The 22,322-nt window shown below is 38.5% G+C and overlaps 2 protein-coding genes and 1 long non-coding RNA gene across 3 annotated transcripts in view; 2 read left to right on the forward strand and 1 right to left on the reverse strand.

Moving 5' to 3' along the window:
- Nucleotides 1-524: 524 nt before the first annotated feature.
- On the forward strand, nt 525-11,804 carry sfxn5b (sideroflexin 5b). Its single transcript, XM_008326514.3, has 14 exons — nt 525-739; nt 5,215-5,283; nt 5,724-5,801; nt 6,763-6,789; nt 6,886-6,940; nt 7,051-7,076; nt 7,244-7,297; nt 7,724-7,780; nt 7,874-7,939; nt 8,055-8,145; nt 8,919-9,034; nt 9,193-9,278; nt 9,694-9,811; nt 10,623-11,804. Exons 1-14 carry the CDS (start codon nt 677-679, stop codon nt 10,698-10,700), a joined length of 984 nt encoding a protein of 327 aa, XP_008324736.1. The 5' UTR covers nt 525-676; the 3' UTR covers nt 10,701-11,804.
- Nucleotides 11,805-12,136: 332 nt separating this feature from the next.
- smyd5 (SMYD family member 5) lies at nt 12,137-18,160 on the forward strand. The gene is made up of 13 exons (XM_008326513.3): nt 12,137-12,273; nt 12,898-13,006; nt 13,094-13,233; nt 13,385-13,506; nt 13,591-13,660; nt 13,923-14,027; nt 15,215-15,277; nt 15,398-15,468; nt 15,560-15,666; nt 15,955-16,011; nt 16,144-16,238; nt 17,002-17,072; nt 17,832-18,160. Exons 1-13 carry the CDS (start codon nt 12,181-12,183, stop codon nt 17,977-17,979), a joined length of 1,251 nt encoding a protein of 416 aa, XP_008324735.1. The 5' UTR covers nt 12,137-12,180; the 3' UTR covers nt 17,980-18,160.
- LOC112488136 (uncharacterized) overlaps nt 16,193-22,322 on the reverse strand; it is an 87,016-nt gene continuing 80,886 nt past the window's right edge. Inside the window, exon 3 of the long non-coding RNA XR_003051900.1 lies at nt 16,193-16,314. This is a non-coding gene — a long non-coding RNA (uncharacterized LOC112488136). The remainder of the gene's footprint in view (nt 16,315-22,322) is intronic.

Below are 22,322 nucleotides of genomic sequence, written 5' to 3' on the forward strand. Positions count from 1 at the left end.
AAAGATTGGCCATTCCAGGCTAGTTGTAGCAAATAGCTAAACTTTTTTTAAAATTTAAAGTGACAACATGTCCGCTTCATATCAAATAACCTCTCGACTAGGTACGTACGTTTCCATTTTATATTATTCAGTATAACACGTAACGTACGTTTCTATTTTATATTATTCAGTATAACACGTAACTGTAACTAACTATAACTAGTTAGCGTTTAACCTGAAGGTGTCTTACGAGCTAACAGTTCAATATTTTCCCTAACATTGAACACATTTTGGGCCACATAAATATTGGATTTTTAATTATGAATATACATGTTTAAAAGTTTAGTTATATTTTTTTTTATTTCTGCAGCTTTTTTGCTAAATGGTGGCTAATTGTTTGATATATTCATATTTGTTGAACTAACCTTGGACAGACTCTTCGGGCACGTTTTTATATTTTTTATGCCAAACTTACAGAAAATGTTTTAACAATTTAACAACCTAGACGGTTTGTAACTACAGTATGTCCCCGGTGGACACGCTGGCGAAGGTGAGTAGCCGAGCTTGAGTACGTACGAGAAAACTCAATCTCCCAGCATGCTGCGGGGCGGCAGATTGCTCGAGTGTAGTTGTGAGTCTGGACTTGACTCGGTGCTTATGAATAACTACATCAATTATAAATGTACAGTTTGCAGCTATGATGGCGGAGACTGCAGCAGCGTGTCCGGTTTTTCAGCTCGGCAGATCCAGATATGATCAGGTGAGTCCACAAACACGGCAGCAGCGCTGGGTTTAATGTGAATTATGACATTTGTGTTGGTTGTTGAAGGTGTTGTTCGCAGCTGGTGAAAAACACCCCCCCACCTTTTCCTCTCTTCGCGGTGCTCTCAGTCTTACTGTGGTTAAAGCTGATGTTATCACATCACTTGTGTATCACTTTGACTATTTGCGGTCACGTGTTATTTCTGTTTTTAAATCATTTACATAGTCAGGTGTCAGGCTGCTGGTCAACCATAAGACAGATTAAGTCTTTATTCCTGACCTCATCAATTTAACATTATTTTTTCTTCCTTTTAATCAATTTAACTCATCAATATTATATAGATGTTTAGCAGAATGGTTGCAGCAGAATGCTTACCGAAGTGTTTTTTTAAAAATTAAAAATGATTCAGATGTGGTTCATGGGAAATACAACTGGAAAAGCAACATTGACAGCCCTCAGGGAACTTTTCATAAATGATCTATAATAAAGTGATAATAAAGTGTTTGACTGGTTTGCAGAGGTGGAGTAGAATTTATTCCTGTTTGGTTTAAAACACCAGACTCGGATGTTGCAGTACTGTTATTCCGTAGTTTAGTCATGGTCGCCAGTAGGATTAGGTTTGCTGATTTTAAGAAACAGGTCTTAATGGTTTAGTCGCCAGTAGGATGTTTGCTGATTTTAAGAAACAGGTCTTACCAGTACCTGTTTTTCAAATCTATCCTCTTGTTCCTCCTTCAGTAAGTACCTTGTGTTGTGAAGTACTCTTCACAACACAAGGTACATACTGAAGGAGGAATTAAACATACTTACATTAATTAAACATTGCACTTTCTTTCTTGTATTGCAAGAAAGAAAGTGTCTTTTTTACCACATTAAACAAGTATTGCAAGAAAGAAAGTGTCTTTTTTGTAGCTATGCATGCTGTTTCTAGGTGAAAACCAGAAAAAAAAAACAATTAAAAAAAGGCAGAAAAAAGGCAAAAATCCCAAAACAAAAGCAATGTCGAGGCAAGTAGAAAGGTTTTAAAGAAGACAGAAATGTAAGATATGTAAGTAAACAAAAATAAAAAAAGAACCAAGGATTGGAATAGAGGAAGGAAGACACGTTCTCTCTGCCTCACTAGCGGTTGACAGTTGAAAAGCCCTCAGTTGTTTGAGTGTTCTCTGCTGCTCACAATCTGGTATTAATTAATAGTCTGTGTCTGTGTCTCATTATTCTATTCCAATTAATTAGCATAGGTGAGACTGGACAGATAATACGACCTTCACCCAGGTTGGCTCACACAGCCACAGCTGCTGCTTCTTTCTCTTTGCTCTGTCTCTGTCTGTGCAGCTCAGTGGAGAATGATTCACCTGAAGAGCTGCATGAAGCAGAGTCCAGATTTAGACTGTATCTAAATAAGTCACTGGATGTTGGCGATGATCTGCTGAAGCAGTCCAAACTTAACAGATTACTTTCCTTCTCTAATTCAAGTCATCTTTGCTTCTCTTTTTTTTGTCTTTAACTAATGATCTGAATTAATTCAGTCAGTTTTGCACTGTGGCGTGTAGTAGCCGTGGATCCACTGCTACTGTTGTCATTATAGCTTCTGTGTTTTTAACTATCTCCCTTACATGTTTTCGACAAGCTTACGTTTTTATCGTCTAACAGCAAATCGTTTTCATGGTGCTGAAGAAAACCCCCAAATTCCCTTATGAAAGACCATAGTTACTTCAGCGGATTGAGCCGCTGAGCTTCGTACTGTAAAGCAATAGCGCTAACCACTGACCAATCCGTGTGTCCCACAAACATAATTTTCCAGTTAACAAAAACGAAATACATAGGTTCTCAGTTTACGACGTCCTCGACCTACGGCAGCTTCAGTGTTTTTAACTCCCTTACATTACAAACACCGATAAATTAATCAAGAAAGTTAGTCATCTCACAAACACCGATAAATTAATCAAGAAAGTCTTTTTACATCATTGCAACGTACAGCGAAAAACTGCCAAGTAGTTTGGACAGGAACCAGTTGGGAAACTGAGCGGATGAATATATCGTCACATGGCGTTATGATGTTACTACTGTGTTAGTGTCGGTGAGTTACAGAGGTACTGTCCTACAGTACGTGAGTTCAGACCTACGGCAAAAATCAAGTTAGGATTGTTACACCGACGTATGTCGATGACCCGCTGTATTTGTATATTTTGAAGTACCATAGACTTTAGCTGGTGTACTGTTTTATGGATAGGTATTGGTGTGGTCTTTTTGTGTCACTATGTCAAATACAGACCTCCAAAAACACCTTGGAAACGTTTGTAGTGGTTTTTAATAAAAAACCTCGTGTTATTATAGTTTTTTATTATGATTAAATATTATTATTTAAAAAAAAAAAGACTTGTTGCATTGTTATTGCTGCTATTGGGATATAGTGTTATTACTATGATCCCAGATGTGTCTCATTTAGATGCTGCTTGTCCATTGTACCTCTCTCTACCAGCCGTCATTTACGACACGAGCTTTGAAAAACCGTTGTATTTTATAATTCGCAGCCTGTAGATGTGACTGTTTTAATAAAGGTGCTGTGTTGCGTTTCAGTTCCTTTGTGTTAAAGCAGATTAAATTAGGCCAATCCTTGTATCAGCATGAGTGTATGTGTCTGTGTGTGTGTGTGTGTGTGTGTGTGTGTGCACGTACTTCTTGCCTCCTTGTGTCCTCTCCAGGGAGCTGAAAACTCATGCATAATTAAAGCCCGTCCCTCACATGCATCCTCACACTGCATCACATGGAGCCTATCAGTGGAGGAGGAGGAGGAGAAAGAGGAGAAAGAGGAAGAGAAGGACACATGTGAAGGAGGTTGAAAAAAACCCTGAGTAATTTTAACATACACTGTCTCGGTCTGCGGCCGAGAAAATTAAAATCCTGGTCTGTTAGAACATGCTTTGCCCGTCAGTAACTGACGGTCGTCTCTGAAGTGACTCTGACAGAAGCTTCCGTGTTTTTCTCTCCATCTGGCTCCGCGAACAAAACAAACTCTTGGCAAAGGGAGATGCTGTTAGGTCTTTTCAGGCTGTTGGCACACACGCAAACTCAGCAATTGGCATTCTAATGGGGACGGCAGAGCGAATAAGGGAAGAGAGCACATGACCATCAGCTGAAACAGCAACTCCGTGACCCGTGTTTGCTTCATGTGAACTGTTTAAGTTTAGTGCATTATAGTATTTGGTCATTTGTTTTTAAAGTAACAAGTTACATTTACTCATGTTACTGTGGTTGAGTAGTTTTTGTAATTAATTTGTAATTTTTCAGTTTTGCAGTTTTGGGAATAGGTCATTTTACCAAAGTACATTGGTAAAATGACCGAGTATTTTACTTCGCTACATTGAAAAAGAATCCATACCTGGGTAAAAAATTACATGTGGGCGAAAATAATCTGCGTTAACTGAAAGATAATTGCGTGGGTGTCCACAATTGTTGATTAAAAAAAAAATAGTTGCAGATTGGCTGTAAGACTCGTCCTTTTTCGTGTCATGTAATTTCAAGTAACTTTTACTGAATTAAATTTTAAATTAAGTATTTTTTTAGATAGGTCTTTTTACTTGAGTAAAATTTCAGCAACATAAAGATATTTTTAATTACACGGCAGTCATGGCAGCAGCTTCTTCAATAGGTAAAAATATTAGAGCTAAAAACATTTCTCCATAAAAGTCTGTGCATAAAAAAAGAAAGATCACAGATTCAGATTTCATTCTACTCTTCTAATTAAAAAGATGATATTAAATACTGAAAGATCTCTTTGGTAATGTCTTGTTTATATGAACTGAAGTGCTGAAGTGAGGTGAGTTAGAAACTAATTTCCCCCCAGGGAATACAACCATAACAGATGTCACCAAATAGTTATTTTTTCCTGATGATATTAGCTTTTAAAGCCCCTTTGGTGAAATGTGATTGGAGCATTTTCATATGGGACTGAGATAGTAGCTAACAAAGTAGAGAAAATACAATTTATATTGCAGAAAAAGTGTCTCCAAAAAGCTAATATTATAGTACAATATATCTAAATATTTAAAATAAATCTGGAATAATATATTTAAAATATAAAAATTAAAATGTTTTTGACCTAGTTTTAAAAACATTACATTTCTGGAGTTTTTTTTTTGAAGACCTTTGTGTAAAGTGATCCAAACCCCATATTAAAGTCTGTTTTATGAAGTCAAAGCAGTTAACTGAACAACTGTAATGTGATTAAAAGTAGCAGCGGTCGAGTCGTAATCCTACCTCAGACGGTAAATTGTACTATAGGTGATTCTTCCCAGCTCATAAATGACCTGCTGGTGACTTTTTAACAGCAGCTGTGGGACACAGATAAAACCGTAGTGAGAAGAAGTGAAGTGAGGAGCAGTAAAACTCAGCCCAAGCTACACGGGGAAATGGTTTCATTAACATTTATTTACCCACTGACACTGACTGTATTTTCTTGGTCTTTTTTTCAGGGTTCCTTCCTCGGTCGACTTCGACACTTTGTGGACATTATTGACCCCAGTACTCTCTTTGTGTCTGAGGTAAAATTCTCAGTTTGAAGTAAATGTACCAACACTTAAGTTCAAGAACCTTGTGATTATCTTTATGAATGGTTTTAGGCCAGGAGTGGGCTTTTTGACTCACAGGCCACAATGGGTCCTGAAATTTGACTGGTAAAAAATGGCATGTGAAAGTCATGCCAAAAAGGCTAAATGCTAAAATGCTTTTAGCCTCTTCTGCCAGCATTTAATGGAGAAATGCAGGAATTGCAGGGAAAAGGCAGAAATATAATAATAATATAAGTTTGGTGGGCCGGATTTAAAAGCCAAACAGGCCACATCCGGCCCTCAGGCCGTAGTTTGCCCACGCCTGTTTTAGGGATACATTTAATATTTATAGATATTTAACACCAATATAGTATAGGAAAACAAATAAATATTGTTTTACTTGTCTTTTTGTTTTTCTTTTGATTTTGATTTAGACGAGGTTGAAGGAAAGCGTCAAACTCCTGGATGATTACAAACGGGGAATTCTTCCCACTGGAGTGTCTGATCTTCAGGTGAGAGTTATTGTAGGATTTGAGTCCCGAAATAGTCAATTTTCTTTCATAGCCCAACGCAGTTTTTGTCCCATCCAGAGCTGGGTTTTTCAGAATCATATTATTATAGTATGGGGTGAGAGCGGTCGGTTGCAATCGTTTTGATCACCTTAGGGTCCTGGAAGTGCAGTACAAATTGTGTAGAGGTTGCAGCCAGTTACCTTCTTAGCAGAGTGGATGATACGCTGCGGTCCACTCAGGTCCCTCGCAGTGGCAGCAGGCGTACTAGATGGAGATGTAGGAGGTGAGGATAGATGTGATGATGATGGTGGTACAACATCCTCAGCTTGGCACTTCTGTGTGTTGCTGGAAATCTGGACAGAGTTTATTAATGAGAAATAGTTTAGCAGTAGAAACCATTTACCTACAAGGTCAAGTACGTTTGTTATCATTATCATTACCGAAACAGGTGTTCACTGCAGGTTAATTTATTACATAGAAAAATCGTTGTTTGTTTTAAAATCCATGTGTAGAATATGTGTATCAAGTACAGTGGGGCCTCAAGATACGACGTTAATCCGTTCCACCACAGCACTCGTGTGTCGATTGCATTTTCCCCGTTAAAAATAACTAAAAACTAAACAATTAGTTCCACCCCCCAGAGATATACAGTACTATTAATTAATTAAATTATTTTTCCCCCATCTAAACATCAAAAACATGGATATAAACAAATATACTGATAATATAAAATAATAATAATTAAGAAAACATTTTATATTATATACGTCTTACGTATCTAGAGGCGCCACTGTACCAAGGGACTGACCAGCCATTGGTCTCTGAGAAATCAAGTGGCAGCTATTTATTTCTCCTGTCATTTCTGATCAAATACGACGTCACTTCAACAAACATTCAAAGTGTTTAACTCTGACTCATTTTTTTTACATATTTAACACATACTGTTTGTGTGTCTCTGCAGCTTTGGGAAGCCCAGAAGATCAAGCAGGTAAGTCAGTGAGAAGGGTTAGGGAGCTCTGAGTTCATGCATTCAGGCCTGTGGCTGCTGGAAGCATGAGGATGATGCCATGCTCTGTGCACGCAGGCCATCATTCACCCTGACACAGGGGAGAAGATCTTCATGCCATTTCGAATGTCAGGTACGACCTCAGATGAAGATCTTTCCTAAAGTTGCTCAACTTTTGCTCCATAAAGTCCACATATATATATATTTTTTACATGGGAAACAAATCATGTTCTCATTGTGCAGGTTATGTACCATTCGGAACACCGATTGTAAGTGTCACATTTGGTCACATCTTACGTTTGACTCATGCATTTCATAGAGGAGATGGGGAAATCTTGGCTGTGCAGAGATTCATTCATGTGTTTGGGACTAGATGAAATGAGACTGTAGACTTATTTTGTCCAGAAATAAGATCTGATTCTCTGGTTTCATCCAGGTCATTGGCCTGCTTCTCCCAAATCAGACTGTGGTGTCTACCATTATCTGGCAGGTACTGTCAACAACACTCTCATGTCGTTGATCCATTGTATGTGTGGAACTGTGACTGTACTGTACTGTACCGACGTACAGGGGTGTCCACACTTTTTTGGTTTGGGAGCTACTATTCTAATGACCAGGCTAAAGTGATCGACCGATGTAAAAAATGTTAAATATATTTACCAACATAACCTAAAACAAAAGTATATAACATTACATGTTGGAGTACTGTAGCTGTTTGGCACAATATGATTCAATATGATTCCCCGATCTACATATTGGGTACTCCTGGTAGACTGTGCTGGAAAAAAAAATTCAAATCTGCATATTTGGCTTCCTGCATACTACAGTACAACTACCTTTAACATAATATCCATTTCTAAATACATTTGTATTTTTTCCTAACTGCTCTTTTCCCCTGTCTCCTTCCTTCCTACAGTGGCTGAATCAGAGTCACAATGCCTGTGTCAACTACGCCAACCGCAACGCCACCAAGGTACGAGCTGTAATGAATAGAAATATGTTGAATACAAACATCATGTATTTATATGTTAACTCAAAACTCTTTTTATTTATTGTGTCTTTAAAGCCGACACCGACCTCCAGGTTTATTCAAGGTTATGTAGGCGCTGTGACCAGTGCTGTGTCCATCGCTGTGAGTAAACAACAGAAAAAAACATCTTGTATTGAACTTTCATTATTAAATGTGATGTTTGTGTGCTAACTAATTACTGTGCTTATTATACTGTGTTTAATTTTGTTTTTTCCAGGTGGGGCTGAATATGTTGATTCAAAAGGCCAACAGTCTGTCTCCGACCACCAGGATGATCATTCAGAGATTAGTCCCATTTCCAGCTGTGGGTGAGTTCTTTATAATTTATATAATTTAAACCAAGGGTGTCAAACATACGGCCCGCGGGCCAGAACTGGACTGCTAAGGGGTTCAATCAGGCCAACTTGAGGAATTGTGAAAGTGGAAAAAATCCACAAACAGTTCATGTTTGTGATGTTTTGTCAAAATATAGTTCATTAAATGTGAATATTTTCTAATATACTTATTTGGAGGAAAACAAAAGGGGAATAAACATGGACTTATTGTTATTTAAGATAATTATGTTATGATTGTACTGGTCCGGCCCACTACACATCTAATTAGTTTGACACCCCTGATTTAAGCCTTATGAAATGGTCCATGTACTGGACGACATTAACTGTTGGCTGATGGATTAATGAAATGTAGATTCAATTATAGGAAAAAAAATAGCTAGAAACATTTAAAAAAATATATAAATAGCACCTACAAGTTTGATGTGTTAAAGTAAACTAAAAATATAACAAAATATGTAAGTTTTCTTAAAGCAAAATTCCAAAAACTGTTTGGAAATTGGATAGAAATGAAAGTTAAAAAGCTAAAAAATAAAAATGAAAAAAAAAGTGAGATGTTGTAAAAATATGACCAATGAATTACCCAAAGTTTTCACAGAAATAACTTCACTGTTACGAATAAGAAAAAGAACATTTAACAGCCAATTAGCTAACTGTCAAGTATGTGGGTAAAATATGAAAATTGTTGCAGTTGTAATAGACGGAGAGCTTTAATGTCACTAATAACTTCCTGTTGTTTTTTTGCTCAGCCAGTGCAAACATCTGTAACGTGGCTCTGATGCGACACAATGAGCTCTCAGAAGGTATTGATGTTCTGGACCAGAACGGAAACGTGGTGGGGTCCTCCAGAATCGCAGCAAAACATGTGAGTATCTGTCATTTCGCCTGCTGTTTGTCTGCTGATGTGAAATAGAAAGACTCCTGCTCAGCTAGTTTAGAACAACAACAGCAGAAACTCGTTTGTAGGTTTGCAGTGAGGCGTGTGCACATTTTTCTCATTTTTCTCGTCTGTTCTCCCTGCAGGCTATCATGGAGACGGCTTTCACACGTGTGGTTCTGCCCATGCCCATCTTTGTCCTGCCCCCCATCATCATGTCCTACCTGGAGAGGTATGACCCTTTAGTTACCTTTATTATTGATTATTTATAGTCTGAATGCAGCTCCACCTCCTTTCTTGCAGGGGGTGCTAAAAATCCAGTTGCTAGTCCATAATTTGACTGCAAAACTACAAGTATGTTATTAATCAAAGTGCTTATATAGTACTTATAGTTTAAATTTAATTAATTTTAAACTCCTGTTATTTCACCCCTACATTTTTAAAAATATATTAGATATTTAATATGACTTTTTCTGATACTCTACAAGGTGTTGATTTGCAAACTTCACATGTGGAACTGTGTGAAGTCTGGGCTCTGTGAATTCCACTCCAGTCTTTTTTCCTCAGGTCTATTATTAACAGTGAATGTTCTCAGACTCGCAATGATTTATTTCTTTCACTGTTTTTTTTTCTTTCTATGTCGTTAGGCTGAGATTCCTGCAGAGGAACCGCAGATTTTTGCTGCCCATCCACAGTCTGGTTTGCCTGGTTACCTTTGGTCTGTCGCTGCCTGTGGCCATCAGTCTCTTCCCACAGATGTCACAGGTACAGAACAGACGACTGTTCACACGTCTGAGTTACTGTCCGACTGTACTTCCTGGGGAGAGAACTAAGGACAGCATTGTAGGTGGGTGATAGTTAGATAGTCCTTAGTTCTCTAAGGACAGCTGTCCTTAGTTCTCTCCCCAGGAAGTACAGGTGTAACTCACACTTCCATTCAGGTAACACCAACGACCCCCACCCAGAGGACAGGGAGGGGGAACGATCCACCATAGGGCCAACGACACACATGACCATATAAAGGCCATACTGCGCAGGCCCATGACCACTTTACTCGACACCCCCCGCCCCAAATACCTACCAAAAAACTAGAACACCATAGGGCCAATGACACACATGACCATATAAAGGTCATACTGCGCAGGCCCATGACCGCAGGCCCCAAATACCTACCAAAAAACTAGAACTAATGAAGCCTCTTGGATGAAAGACCAAACATCTTCAACTTACTTGAGTCCAGTTGCCTACTTTAAAGTGCTTTGAGATGTTCTTTTTACATGTTACCCAATGTTACCCATGTTACCCGCTTTTTGAACACCATGTGGTACATGAACAATCATGTGGCAGATGTTTAATGTGGTACATGAACAATCATGTGGCAGCTGTTTAAAAGTGTTCTGCCTGTTCAGGACCAGATGGGTTCAAAAGCATCAGTGGAAAAGTCACATTACATGTACACCAGTGGACATGAACAGCCTCGGACCACGCGTCTGATTTTACTGCAGACAGCACTGAAGCTAGGTCTTTAAGACAAAGATGTATATCTTACCTTTTTTGCTTCTTCTCTTTTCTCCAGATTGAGGTTTCTCGCCTTGAGCCTGAGATCGCCATGGCAACAGATTGCGAGGTGGTGACCTACAATAAGGGCTTATGATGGAGGGATGAGCTGAGGAGAGAAAGAGAAGAGAAACAAAAAGTGAGCCTGCTGTACGTCTCCTCCTGTTGACCGGTTTTGGAACTGCCTGCTGCAGGATCACTGCAGATATTTTGGAACATCATGTACTAACGCATGATTTCTATGTTCTACTTACCTCCTGTTTAAGGCACAAACCCTGACCCACTTTAGAATTTTAAACAACAAATAACCAGCTCTGTGTATAGAAATTAATATATATATTTACAGTAAAAGCAGTTTTTAACAAAGATAAATCAAGTTTTTTTAATATATACATTACAGCGGTGAATGGTTTTGAAGGGGCAGTATTATATATGAATAAATACTTTATATCCTATCTGGAGTCTCACAATGAAGCCATGTGAAAAAGCAGGAGCAGATACAGTAATACCTCTGACCTGCAGGGGCAGACTTTTAAATCATGCATTAAATAATAGCCAATTTCTGTCAAATATACTTGGTGCTATCACTTTTTATCTTTACTTTAGTTCTCCCTTTAAGAAGTTTTTTCTATAAAAATATTACAGCTAAAGAGAATACATTTCAGGAAGTCAGATTATTTACTTCCTGTCAAAATAGTGGTTTTGACCCCAATGAACATGCTCTACGCACCTAATAGACGCTAAACAATACTGGCTGATTTAGACATGGTAATGACTACATTGTGGCCAGTCATTAAAGAACCACTTTCCATATGAGCTTGAAGCTCTTTGGCCTAGTTCTTTGTTTAATAATAAAATGGAATACAGGGAATTGTTGGCTGTTTATGAGGTCACGTGGAGACAGTACTGTAGATTTATATTTACTAGACTTTCTTACATTACTTCAAGTATTTTAACCTGAAAAATGTGAATCAACAATCAGCTCTGTACTGTTTGACATCTTTACTCCAGTGACCCGTTAATATAGTTTATTAACCAAAGGGCATTAAACTCCAGGACTGACTGCCACGTTGTTTATTAATTCTACACTGCAGTATTTTAAATGTCAAAATTTAACCTACACTATAAAGTAAAAACTGTTATATTGACAAACATTTATGTACTTTTATTGCAACTGTATAATAATAAAACTATATAATACATCTCATATATGATGTTTTTGTGGTTACTACATTTATTTTTTTTTAATTTACTACTAACTACTTTTTTCTAAATTGTTTAATTTATAAAGCATTTGAATCGCTAAACAATCTCATATATGATGTTTTTGTGGTTTACATTTATTTTTTTAATTTACTACTAGCTACTTTTTTTCTAAATTTTTAAATTTATAAAGCATTTGAATCGCTAAACTAAAGTTTTGATTTAACGCAAATTCTCCTGCTTTGAAATTTTAAAGAAACAGCAGCGTAGATATTTTTCAAACAGAAATGATAACTTACCAACAGAGGTCGCTGTCTCCCTGCAGACCATGTCTCTTATAGTTGAAAGTTCACAGTCCCTCGTTCGTAACAAAGATGGCGGCCCCCATAGATGACATGTTTTCCTTCTGCGTGGATCCCGGTAAAGTCTCAAACTCTGTCGAAGTCAGGTTAATAGACAAGGTGAAGGTGAGTCGTGTCGCATTTCATTCAGAATAAAAAAAATTTTAAAAAACAATTGCATGACAAAAAGGTCAGACCGTGAAATAGAAGGCGTCTCTGCGGAATGACGGCAGCCGCTGCAGATTTTCTCTCAGTCGGACAGCTGCAGAGCACACACACCGCTGTCGTCACCGAACATTTATCCTGTAGACAAATAAACACATTATGTTGCTTAAACATCTTTAGACCATATTATGTCACAGACGCTATTTTAGAATTTCAAAAAATCACAGAAGGCTGTCAATGAAAACAGAACGTTTCAAAGCATATTTAACGTGATTTCGCATTAACCACAATTAAAGAGTTTTAACAGCAACAAACACAGTATTACATTGTAGCAAACAACATTAGACGATAAACGAATAGCTATTTTAACAGGAAGATTAAACGTATTTTGAGTTAATTTATTTATATATATATTATTATCACACTTACTGCTAATTTCCCAATTAAAAAAAAAAGAAATGTATAAATCCAAACCAAAATGAACAGCATTTTCACATGGCAGTTATAGCAGTTCCTAGACGATGCCAAATCTTCATGCGTCTTTCACTGTGTGTTATAATATTAATTTTTTTCCCTGTTAAACAGGGTAAGGGTCTTTTTGCTAAAAGAAGCATCAAGAAGGGTGAGGCCATTTTCATTGAGCGGCCTTTGGTCTGTGCCCAATTCCTATGGAATTCTTTATATAAATATAAAGGTGAGGAGTCTGCATGGTGCAGCTGTCTGTTCTTTTTGTTTATACATCTCTAAAGTCAAAAGTCTCTTAATTGCCCTCCTGTCACAGCCTGTGAATTCTGCCTGCGGGCTCTGGAGACTGCGGAGGAAAATGCCAGGAGACTCAGTGGAAAACCTGGACTCAGTCTTCCTCACCCTGAGGTCTGCAGTGTTAAACCAGAGCTGCATCAAGCCTGTCCGCAATGCCAGGTCTGCTTGTTGTTACATCACAGAAAAGGATGCTATACCTTATTATTATTATTTTTATCACTTCTTCTGTCGTCAGATAAAAACATTTGTATATTCTAATTTTAAAAATAAAATAATGAAGGAGTAACCATGTCTCCTTCTTGGCTGGCAGGTGATGTACTGCAGCAGCGAGTGCCGCCAAGCTGCAGCAGATCAGTACCATCGTGTTTTGTGTTTGGGTCCGTCTCAAGAAGATCCTGATCATCCCCTCAACAAACTCAAAGATGCATGGAGGTAAGGGGTCCGTTTGACCTGACCTTAGTGGCCGTTTAATAAGGAATTCAATGTACATCCTTCTCCTGCTCTTTCTTCCCCCAGGAGCATGCATTATCCTCCTGAGACCAGCAGCATCATGCTAATGGCCAGGATGGTAGCTCTGGTCAAACAGGTAAATCCTTTTTTTTTTTTTACGTATTTATTTAACTATGTCCTAAAATTACTTTTAAAGTTTTCAGAACAAGACTCAAAAACACTTTTCTGCAGTTAACAGTGTCTTTTTTTAAGTGTATTTATTTCTATTTTCCATATCCATGAATTAGTCAGGCCTGCACAATCTTTATGCATTTGCTGCAAAAACAATATTAAAACCTCACCTTTAAATCTAGTGTGCAAAACCAATTGATGGAAACTGATGAGTCTGTGTCTTACAGGCTAAAGACAAAGCTCAGTGGAAGAAGCTTTTCTCTCACTTCTGCAGCAGGGCAGCAAATGAGGACGAGGAGATTGCACATAAACTCCTGGGAGAGCAGTTCAGAGTGAGATTTTGTCACCCTCATCTCCACGCATCTTAGTCTATTTGCTCAGTTTTTGTTATTTTTCTGCTACAAACGGGAAAGTGCTAAAGTTTACTCACCCATGGTGTAAAACACACTGGAAATATCTGGGTCATCGCTACATACGTATATTTTGTATCTTAAATAAAAACATGCCCAACAAAACTTCTGTTGCATGTTCAACATGAAATACTTAATACTTACTAGTACCTCAGATGGTGTATGGTGTCAAACACTAAACTACTTCTAAACATGGACTAGCTGAACATCAACTTATAGAAATTATCCAAAACATTCACAACATAGTTACAAATAATCTCATAAAACAGTTTTAAAGTAGGAAACTGGACTCACCTCAAGTAAGTTGAAGATGTTTCTCCTCTCATCCAAGATGCTTCATCAGTTCTACTGTCCTGCAAAATGCAAAAATGTGAAATTACTTTGAGTCAGTAAGTAAAGGAAACCATAGTCGATAAATAGAGAAAACTAAAATGTAGCAAACATATTTTACAGTTACAGTACTGTAGCAAAAATAGCTACATAATAACCATTTTATACTTAGGAGTGAGTCCAGACGTGGAGTTAAATGTTAGCCAAAAATCATGCTCAAAAATCATGGCCCAGAATCAACTAAACCTACATAATAACCATTTTATACATAGGAGTGAGTCCAGACGTGTAGTTAAATGTTAGCCAAAAATCATGGCCCAGAATCAACTAAAACTTATAGCAACTTATAGCAAAAATATCTTCAAATTAGCACCACAAACCAAATACTGTAGGCGAGAACTAAAGAAAAACTAAACATGCTAAAAAAAAAGTAGCCAAAAGGCATATGAAACATGGTTAAACATTAAACATTTTTACCTGGCATCAATAGATTAGAAAACAGTTTAGTAAATTTAAAAGTTAGTATACATATAGTATAGTATCAAGTATTAAGTATAGTATCAAATTAAGACTAAAAGTAATTTCTTGAGTCTTTAAAATTATTGCTAAAGTTAGCTAATTAGTAAGTTAGCTAATTACAGCTCAACTACAACAAACAGTTAGATGAACAGCATTATTATGTGCAGTCATAATGAGCATGATGGCCTACAGTATGACTGAGATACTTTTGTTTTGTTGTAAAATGTCACAATTCCATGAATCTGTCTTTGTTTCTACAGGGACAGTTGTCTTTGTTACACAGTCTGTTCAGAGCAGCACTTTATGATGACCATCTCAGTCGGGTCAGTGTTTTTAAATATAAAAAATATGGTTCCAGCAGATGCTCACAATCATAATATAGATATAAGATAGATACTTACAAGTACATGTTGACGTTGTGGTACTTTGTTGACTTGTTGCAGTGGTTTGTTCCCGAGGGTTTCTGCTCTCTGTTTGCTTTGGTGGGAACCAACGGTCAGGGCATCGGAACCAGGTGAAACCACCCGTTCGTTCATGTTTCCGGACCAAGTTTCTTTACTTCGAACTAAAAAAAATCGTTCGTCCTTCCTGTGGTTTATTCGCAGCTCTCTGAGTCAATGGGTTCACGCTTGTGATGCACTTGAGCTTCCTGTCCAGCAGAGGGAGCAGTTGGATTCCTTTATCGATCAGCTGTACAAGGACATTGAAAAAGGTCACACACCAAAAAATGAAACGTTATCAAGTAATGTTGTTTAAATATTGCAGTTATCTCAGTGCTAGTGTGTATACAATGTAGCAGAGGTATAAAGAATCTATATGAAAAATCCAGAAAAGATCTGTAAGCTACAAAAAGATTTTAAAGGTATAACATGCAATAATACACTTTAATATCACTGTAACTATGACTGTAGTGTTGCTGTGATCACAAACAGGACATAAGTATGATGGTCTACAAATGTCCTGACTAGAATATGTCTCTGTGTTTCTTTTCTCTCTTCAGAGACAGGAGAGTTCTTAAACTGTGAAGGTTCTGGACTGTTTGTTCTTCAGAGCTCATGTGAGTGCACACCAGAATGGCAGCAACGTGATGTAGCAGCGGTGCTTCTTTTCTCAGTGTGAGCCTGTGTTTTGGCAACGTGATTCTTTTCTCAGTGTGAGCCTGTGTTTTTGTGTGAACTGACCTCCGCAGGTAACCACAGCTGTTCCCCAAACGCTGAAGCTTCCTTCCCGGACAACAACTTCCTGCTTCACCTCAGCGCCCTCGGCGACATCAGTCCAGGAGAGGTCAGTTCTGTGTTTGGGTTGATGAAAAATTCTGGACCAGTAGCTCTGTGTGGTCTCTCTCGTCGGCAGTGGAGAACTGAACAAGTGGAATTACAAAGGCTGTCAAAGGCGGAGAAGATTTTCTACAGCACAGTTCTGTCACAGCAGCTCAAATAGCTTTCACAGCTCAAGCTGGAATTTTATTTTCTTCTAAATACTAGCTATGGGTTTTCTGTTGTTTTTTTTTTCCCCCTAAATTTTGACCTTTTTTTTTTTTTTAATTTTCACTATGATTTTTTTCTTCTTTTCTGTAAACTGACAATCAAATCCTTAGGCCAGAATTTTTAGCATGTTGTTTTGCCTATAGCCTATAGTCAATGTAAGATGACTATGGGCTATAGATAGATAGATTACTTTATTAATAACAGTATATAATACTAATGGTTGCAGCAACAGTATCTAGTAGTAATAATAATAAAATAATACCAATAACAACTGTAGCAATAACAACAACAATAATAACAATAGTATGAATATGGACACGTATACACCTGTGCATGGGTTGCATACATACATAGTTGCAATACATACTAATATAAGATACAGATACTATGAAGAGTATACTATAAATATGAGTATGTAAAAAAGAATACAAATATATGGTCAGTTATAACATAGAATACAAATACAGTAAATATCACTGCATACTATACTGCTTCTACCTGGAGTTTAAATGCAAAAACTTTGACAAAAGGATTCCTAAACCCTTTCTCTGCTCCACCAGGAGATCTGCATCAGTTACTTGGACTGCTGTCAGAGGGAGCGCAGCCGCCACAGCCGCCACAAAATCCTCAGGTAAACATTTCTAATCTCCCTGATGAAAGACTTCAAGTGGAACCAAAAAAAACCCTGCATCTGGATGGGAATCAATACAAACCCTCTGCGGGGTAATAACAAGGGGCAGTTGTGTGGCAGGAGTGTTGGAGCTCGGACGGTTCCTGCTCTGCTCCGCTTGCTTATTGATCGACATTAGGTCAACATGTCACCGAGTTTAGATCACATGATCCACCTCCTCGGGGGGAAACTTGGGTTTTTAAAGTTCTCTCTTATTTTCAATGTGGTCTAGCTTTAGATGCTGAACCTGACAAAATTAATTAGAAATAAATTAATCCTTTGAAATAATTAAACTACACAAGCCATGACAAAAGATTTTTCCAACACACAGCAGTCACTAAGCTCAAAAGTTACTAGCAGCGAAACAAACCGACCACAGGAGGCAACAATGCACCAGCATCCCTTATGTCTTTGTGAACTAAAATCTCAAATGCTCTCCCTGGATTTTGGTGTAGGAGATTTAAAGATCCACAAACCCTGGGCTCCTGAGATGAAGCGAACATATTTGCTACTCTGTGTTGTTTTATGAAATTATGATTGCATGTGGGCACCACCCTGTGCCCTCATCTCACAGCAGCTGGAGACTATTAATTGCACTGCGAGCGTTAATCACCGTATGAAACATTAATTTCCGGCGAAGTTCGGCGGCACATTTTCTGCACGGCAGAGTGTAAAAGAAGATCGTGATTAAACTGACACTAATATTTATTTCTCCTTCAGGGAGAACTACCTGTTCGTCTGCTCCTGTCCAAGGTGCGTGTCCCAGATGGACGAGCTGGACATGACATCAGAGGAAGAGGAGGAGGAGGAAGAGGCAGAAGGTGAAACAGAGGGGGACGAGATGGAAGACGAGATGACAGATGTTTGATCAAAGAGCGCCGTTGTCGTGTTTGCACTCAGACGGTTCTGATTCCTGCCGCAGTGCAGAGCATGTGTGAAGCCCCAAGGCTGAAAAACCAGTCCTCTTTAAACCTGGACCTGAGACCTGATCAAATGTCCTGTCTTCATCACCTCTCACTTTTTATTAAACCAGGCCTGTGTTTGCAGAATCTCTGTGTTTGTCTTTTTTTCTTTTACTCCACCTCAACACTCTTGACCTGAAGTCTTTGAATTCTTCAATGTACTTTTGAGACAAAGACAAAGAAGGAATTCAACTATAAAAAATAAAATAAAATACGAGACCAGCAGCATTGCGTTAAAAGCTCTAGTAAACAGTTTAAAGGTAAACAAAGAAAAGTTGCAATTACATAATGGGTAGGTACAATAAAAAGTCCCTAAAACAAATTCAACAGGTGCAAAAAACTGTCTAGTTTGACACCTTTTTTATGATGCTTTTACTAATGATATAAATGAATGTCTAACAGTTGTTTAACGTGAGCCTCCAGTAATAAACTGCCCGGAGCAAAGAAGCAATAAAAAACAAAATAAAGGAGGAAAATGAAGACTGAGGGATACTATCCCTGTGTGAAAACCTAACCAAAGACAGATGAATGTGAGAGCAGAAATTCAATTCCACTGTTTTATGTCAGAGCAGTAAAAACAACAAATGCAGGGCTTCTGTTTGCAGCTCCCATCATAGTAACTATATCTGTGTGGAACAAAGCCTTGTTGTTTCTGTACGGCCAAGATAAAAAAGCAATGTTTCCAATCTTTAGGGCGACTAAAATATGGTAAACTGCAATAACTTCCCTTTGCTAACTGTTCCCTTGCTATGCAGCAGCAGTTAGCTACTCAACATGTATTTATACCGATCCCAGAACCACAGATCAAAGACATATCTAATCAAAATTAGCCAACTATTAGCCAACACAATTAACCAACAAGTAAGATGAAGATTAAAATTGGTCAATAATTTATCCTGGAGTAGTTAGGAAAAACCTAATAAATCCTAAAATATTTTTTAATATGCTAAAATCACCACACAAGATGTAGAAGCTGAATGAAAATAAACTAAATTTGACCCATGGTTATATTAAAGATAGTTTTAAAAAAACCTTTAAATTTGCCAAAAATAGCTATAATAGTCTACCAAGAAATAGCAGGATAGTTAAAATCTTAAACAGGTACAATTAGCAAAGACACACACTTTACACAGACTTAGCTGAAGATGAACATTTGCATATCCAACTAATTGTTCTATTCAGACAAAAGTTAACATTTCAAGCTACGTTAGCAGACAACAGGCTAGCAGTTTCCCTTCAAACATCATAAAAAACTACAAATAGCTTAGCATAGCTAAATCGGAGAACAGCCAGTTGAGTTAAGTCAGAAAAGATAATTGTAAGAGCTCTAAATTTTGTGATTAAAACTCACTAAGGGTAAAACTACAAATAGCTTAGCAGAGCAAAATCGGAGAACAGCCAGTTGAGTTAAGCTAGTTATGTTAGTAATAAACTAAACATACTATATTTTCAGTATAAATATGTTATATATATGTATATATTATATTTTATTAAAAAAAACACAACGGAGGATCAGGATACATCTATTCTTCTGAAGATTTTCCAGGAACCTGCTGTAGATTTATGCTCACAGGTTAGAGGCGGAGGCAGATGTTTACAGCTAACATGCTCAAAGTTTTCTCACTGGCTTAAAGTGGACTAACATAGGAAACAAAAGCAGTTTAAAAAAAAAAACACAGACTGAAAACAGAGCTCATATGGAAACAATCTGCACCAGCATTACTTCTGTCCACATCGGTTACCACAACGTTCACCACTGCTGCCTCCAAGGGACGGCTGCAGGACCAACATGATGAACGAGAGCCTCGTGTGAAATCACCTAACCTTCACTAAACTTCGTACACTTTCCCTCAGCCTGCAGGAAAAATAAACAGCGGACAGAAACAACCCACAAACATGGCTGCTGGCTTTGATCAATGTCCCAGGGTTTCTGTGGTCAAGTTCTGCTCAGAGAGTTTCCTCAAAACGGTACAAATTGTCAGGAGTGATCGTGGGCCACACGGAGACGGCGGATTCACTGTAGAGACACAGTGTTGTCTGAACAGTGGCCGCCAAGAAATGTTAAAGATCTCGGCGGAGTCGGGGTGTAAAATTGCTGCCGGAACAGATCGGCAAAGATTTGAGCAGTGAATCGTCTGAAGACGGTTTGAGCAGCACGTGTGTACCAACTTTACAGGATTAAAGAAAATAAATAAAGATGGTCTAAAGATACACACCTAAAGATAAACAAAATAGGGAAACAGCTTAGGGTTGCTAGAACACAAGTAAAGCTAACAAAAACAGCTACAACTAGCCCACAGATAGCCGAAAAAAAGAAGGCCAAGAAATAATGAAAGATTGAAATCTATAAACTGAGGTTCTACACCAGGGGTCACCAACCTTTTTGAAACTGAGAGCTACTTCGAAATTCATGTCCAGAATTCCTGGCAGCTACATTAGTAAAGAGCATTTAGACGTTTCTGTTCAGAGCAGAGGAGACTATGGAAGAGAGTGATCTGTGACAGAAGAGTGTCAGCTAAGGTGAAGGGAAAGGTTTACAGGACAGTGGTGAGACCAGCCATGATGTATGGTTTAGAGACAGTAGCAATAGGCAGAAGACAGGAGGCGGAGCTGGAGGTGGCAGAGTTAAAGATGCTAAGATTCTCTTTAGGAGTGACAAGAATGGACAGGGTCAGGAATGAGGTCATTAGAGGGACAACACAGACAGGAAGGTTTGGAGAAAAAGCTAGAGAAGCCAGATTGAGATGGTTTGGACATGTGCAGAGGAGGGACAGTGGATACATTGGTAGAAGAATGTTAGAGATGGAGCTACCAGGTAGGAGAAAGAGAGGAAGGCCAAAGAGGAGATATATGGATGCAGTGAGGGAGGACATGCAGGTAGTTGGAGTCAGAGTAGAAGATACAGAGAACAGGGAGAGATGGAAATCAATGATCGGCTGGGGCAACCCCTGAAAAAAAAAAAGGGACAAAGTCGAAAGAAAAAGAAGAAGACTTTATATTATCAATATATTTGTTTATATCGTTGGTTTTGATGTGGGGGGGTTAATAGTATATCAAGGTAGTCCACTGTACTGCTTAAAATGTTGTAAACTGGACTATGTTGGTCCAGTTGGTTCATTTGGTCCAGTTGGTTCAGTTGGTTTAGTTGGTCCAGTTTCTTTAGTTGGTCCAGTTGCTTTAGTTGGAACAGTTGTTTCAGTTGGTCCAGTTGGAACAGTTATTTCAGTTGGTCCAGTTGGTTCTGTTGGTCCAGTTGGTCCAGTTGGACCAGTTGGTTCATTTGGTCCAGTTGGTCCAGTTGCTTCAGTTGGTTCAGTTGGTTTAATTGGTCCAGTTCATTTAGTTGGTTTAGTTGGTTAAGTTGGTCCAGTTGATTAAGTTGGTTCATCAAGTTGGTTTATCCAGTTGGTCCAGTTGGTCTCCCAGTCTGACCGTGCGTACTGTATACCTCTTCCTGTACGTTCGTGTTTGTCAGACAGCTGAGGACGACGACGTCCAGAACTCCCACCGGGGTGGACGCGTGCACCGAGCCCAGCAGCTGAGGGTGGAGATGGATGAGGCTAAGAAACTCACCCACAGATTACAGCAGCAGCTGGACCATGGCAAGACGAAGAAGAAGAACAGATCCAGGGCCAGCGACGAGTCCGAGATCAGGACGAACGCAGGAGAAGACGGATGGTTCTCTGTACCTCCGGGACACAACGTCAGATTCTCTTCTTTCTATTTATGACACATACACACATGCAGAATGACACATGACATTTGCCAGTTGGCCACTTGGTGGCAAAATGTTCTATGAGGTTCTGTCCTTCCAACCGTGGTCCATCAAAATGCTAAAATTGCACCACGTTGTCTCACGCGAACCAACAGTTTGAACCCTTTATAACTATAGTCTCTCCTAAAAGTATGCTTGAAAGTATTGAGAAATATAAATATACATATACATATATGTGTTACATCATATTATTGCTGTTATTTTATTGCTCCATATTATTACTACTACTATTAATACTACTACTAGTATTACTGGTTTTTTTTTTCAGGTTCACAGTCTCACTTCACAGGGAACACAGGATTCCGGGGTCGGACTGCAGTACCGTAGTTCTCCTGACGAGGGCCAACAGCAGTGTAGACTGCCCACCGGTGGTGGCTACTGGGTTTACATTCCCCCGTCTCACACGGACAAAGACCAAGGTCTCCACACACACACACACACACACACACACACACACACACACACACACAGAGC

This window comes from Cynoglossus semilaevis, chromosome 15, assembly GCF_000523025.1.
Source record: "Cynoglossus semilaevis isolate Cse_v1.0 chromosome 15, Cse_v1.0, whole genome shotgun sequence".
In the NCBI taxonomy this organism is placed as follows: domain Eukaryota; kingdom Metazoa; phylum Chordata; class Actinopteri; order Pleuronectiformes; family Cynoglossidae; genus Cynoglossus; species Cynoglossus semilaevis.

Bases quoted from the DNA above. Each gene is read 5' to 3' on its own strand.
- sfxn5b (XM_008326514.3), top strand. From the start codon at position 677: ATGATGGCGGAGACTGCAGCAGCGTGTCCGGTTTTTCAGCTCGGCAGA. The intron at 7,298-7,723 runs GTACTGTCAACA...TCCTTCCTACAG, and splicing joins TGTCTACCATTATCTGGCAG to TGGCTGAATCAGAGTCACAA. The intron at 7,781-7,873 runs GTACGAGCTGTA...GTGTCTTTAAAG, and splicing joins CCAACCGCAACGCCACCAAG to CCGACACCGACCTCCAGGTT.
- smyd5 (XM_008326513.3), top strand. From the start codon at position 12,181: ATGGCGGCCCCCATAGATGACATGTTTTCCTTCTGCGTGGATCCCGGT. The intron at 13,234-13,384 runs GTCTGCTTGTTG...CTTGGCTGGCAG, and splicing joins AAGCCTGTCCGCAATGCCAG to GTGATGTACTGCAGCAGCGA. The intron at 17,073-17,831 runs GTAAACATTTCT...TTTCTCCTTCAG, and splicing joins AGCCGCCACAAAATCCTCAG to GGAGAACTACCTGTTCGTCT.